At 37.6% G+C, this 3066-nt stretch overlaps 1 protein-coding gene across 1 annotated transcript in view; it reads left to right on the top strand.

The window, feature by feature from the left end:
- Positions 1–228: 228 nt before the first annotated feature.
- Positions 229–3066, top strand: part of PARP2 (poly (ADP-ribose) polymerase 2) — a 7456-nt gene continuing 4618 nt past the window's right edge. The window contains exons 1-4 of the mRNA XM_006883275.1: positions 229–234; positions 408–504; positions 1072–1147; positions 1830–1932. Of these exons, the coding sequence (XP_006883337.1) occupies positions 229–234; positions 408–504; positions 1072–1147; positions 1830–1932 (282 nt within the window). The remainder of the gene's footprint in view (positions 235–407; positions 505–1071; positions 1148–1829; positions 1933–3066) is intronic.

Genomic DNA, 3066 nt, shown 5'->3' on the forward strand with positions numbered 1-3066 from the left:
GTCATGGGGAGCTGAGTCATAATCGACCCAACAACAAACAACAATAATGACCTTTTTTAGGGAGCTCTGGCAGCCTAGTGGGTAAGGAGTTGCATTGCTACCCCGCAGGTAGGCAATGTGAATCCACCAGCTGCTGTGCTGGAGAAAGATGGGCATTCTTATGGGTGATTTACAGCCTCTGAAAACCTACAGTAGGGTCAGCTGTGAGTCAGCTCTCACTCTATGGTAATGACAGTAAGTGAATGGGGGATAGATCCTTACTCTTAGAAGAAATCTAATTTTCTTGCCTGAGCTATTCTTTTCCCTACAGAAATTACTAGCTCTTGTGACCAAGGAGTCATTAATGTATGTATCTTGCATTTGTACACCTATCATCTTTGTGTGTTTATTTCTCTCATTTATCATAGACCAATCTGCAGTTCAACAACAACAAGTATTATCTGATCCAGCTGTTAGAAGATGATGATCAGAGAAACTTCAGTGTTTGGATGAGATGGGGCCGAGGTAATGACTTTCACTGTATGTGTTCACATCAGAAAACCAAAAGCAACTTAGTGAATGGCCAGTGGGCCCTGAGTTTAAATTGGCTGAACAGGCACTCTAAAGTCTAGAGAGAATTTATTAGAAATCCTGCCTTTTTGATATTAGCAAAAAGACAGCATTGTGGGCAGGGATTGTATAACAATGAAAGACTTTTTTACTTTTCAAAGAGAAGAGCAAATTGGGGGGGACGGAGGGAGCAGGGATAAAGTGCAACAATGAATGAATGGAAACCCTAAGTCTCTGTAAACTTTCATTAAAATTAATTAAAAAATAATAATAATAAAAAAAGAGAAAGCAAAGAGCAGCCCATGGAGCTCTTCTGAAATGGGTCTGCTCGTGTTGTTCAAAGAGTATAACAATTAGGTAATTAGTATCAACATGATCAGTTCCCTAAGCTCTTTCACCTTTTCCCACTCCCATGCCTACTTAGAACTTGTCAGATTCTAAGCATAAACACGGTAGAGTTCTCCCTGGTTACTTATAGGTTAAGGGACAAGCACTGTCTCATGTTTGTCATTTACTTTGCAGTTGGGAAAACAGGGCAGCACAGTTTGGTGGCTTGTTCAGGTGACCTTGCCAAGGCCAAAGACATCTTTCAGAAGAAGTGAGTGCTAAATAATGAGTAAAAAAAAAAAAAAAACCAAACACCAAAACAACACTTTATGCATATATCATGTAAGATTAAAAATTGTAAAATAACTGTGATTCGGCCAATATGTTCGTACTTTTCCATTTCATTCTTTGACAAGAACACTGAACTTAATTCTTAGCTCGGCCTATCACCTTGAAATTGAATTAAAACAGACCATTCATATAATCGATACATGGCAAAGAAATTTAGGAAATTTTGGGAAAGTACAAACCATTATTTAGAAAATTGGGCTATGGAAGATCCAGCTAGAGTTTGAAAAACTCCACTACTGTGATATGCAGGAAAAACTTTGGAGTCTCTGGTAGCATGCTTCTTTCAGAGAGGAATTAGATTTCTTTTGTTTTTAAGTTTCAATGGTTTTTGTGAAACAAAACAAAAAACCACAAAGAATGTGTTTTTGTACCTTCAGGAGAGCTTAGTATACACTTTTCTCATTGTTGTTCCCATTTTCTCCAGAGCTTGCTTTTTCTGGCCCCTAATTCAGAATCTAGGGGTTGTTTTGAAAGCTAATGGCGTAACAGAATTCTCCTGTGGCAAGAAAATTATTGGAGAGGTCTGTTCTAAAGAAATAATTGTGAGCTCAACACAATAGTAGTCTTTTTTTTTATTTTATAAATCTTCTTGGACCTTGTAGATTCCTTGACAAAACAAAAAATAACTGGGAGGATCGTGAAAAGTTTGAGAAGGTACCTGGAAAATATGACATGCTCCATTTGGACTATGCCACCAATGCTCAGGTAAACTTTGATCAGAACTTTAAGGGGGAAAGCTGTTTCTTCTTAATCAGGGTAAAGTCAAGCAAGATGGTTTAGATCAAGTCTCTTACCTGAAGTTCTTTAAAAAATCTTAGGTAGAAAACAAAAAAAATCCTAGGTCCTGTTTCTAGACATTTAATGTTATGGATCAAGAGAAAAAGGGAAGGGAAGAAACAAGTTACTGTCAAGTCAGTTTTGACTCCTGGCAACCCTGTGTGGTTAGAGGAGGATTATGCTATGGATCAAGAGAAGAGTTACAGCATAAGACTATAACTGTAAAAATAGAAGAATTACTAGTAGAATGTGTACAAAGTCCAAAGGGGGAAGAGGAGGGAGGAGGTGGGCTGAGGGTAGGGAGGCAGGAAATCTCGGGATAGCAGAGTGGTGGGCAGAGGGAGGAGTTGAAGGAATTAGGGAAGATCCAGTGGGGACCTGAAAAGGCAGGGTAATGGTGGCCATGCATCCATGGTGATAATTTTATAAAACAATGTGAATAGAGGAATGTGTGAAACACAATGTATGTAAACAGAACACAATGTATATGATTTTTGTATGCAAACCAATATAAAATAAAAATTTTTTAAAAGAAGAATGATAAATAGGCTAATAAAACCATATTGGAAATTATCTTCATGTCAGGAAAAAAAAGTTAATTTTGACAAACTGAGATGTAAGTAAGATGGTGAAAACTGTCTTAAAAACTCATCTATTTGTGGGGAAAATGGAAAACTTTTTAGAGGGTTTTTTTAAAGTTAAGGATATTTGAGGCACATTGTTATACATAGTCAAGGTGACCGTGACACACAGTGTCACAGATCTGAACCTCACCCTCTCCTGCACACTCCTTAGAACCTCTGCCATGCTCGAGCCCATTGTTACAGCACCTGGGTCAATCCATCTTGTTGAGCATTTTCCTTTGTCATTCAGTACTTCAAAACCTCTAAGGTCAGCATATATAGACAATATTATTCTGAATAGTTCTAAAGACTTAGGATTAAAAGCTGGAAGTCACACTTAGCCATTCCAAGCATGCTACTGATCACCTGCCAAAGGTAATTGTAAAGCCAGCTTTTATAAAGAGCTCAAAGTAGATCTTTTAAGATTTTATGATTTTTT

Source organism: Elephantulus edwardii, unplaced genomic scaffold (genome assembly GCF_000299155.1).
Source record: "Elephantulus edwardii isolate Elephantulus edwardi_28Jun2011 unplaced genomic scaffold, EleEdw1.0 scaffold00026, whole genome shotgun sequence".
NCBI lineage: Eukaryota > Metazoa > Chordata > Mammalia > Macroscelidea > Macroscelididae > Elephantulus > Elephantulus edwardii.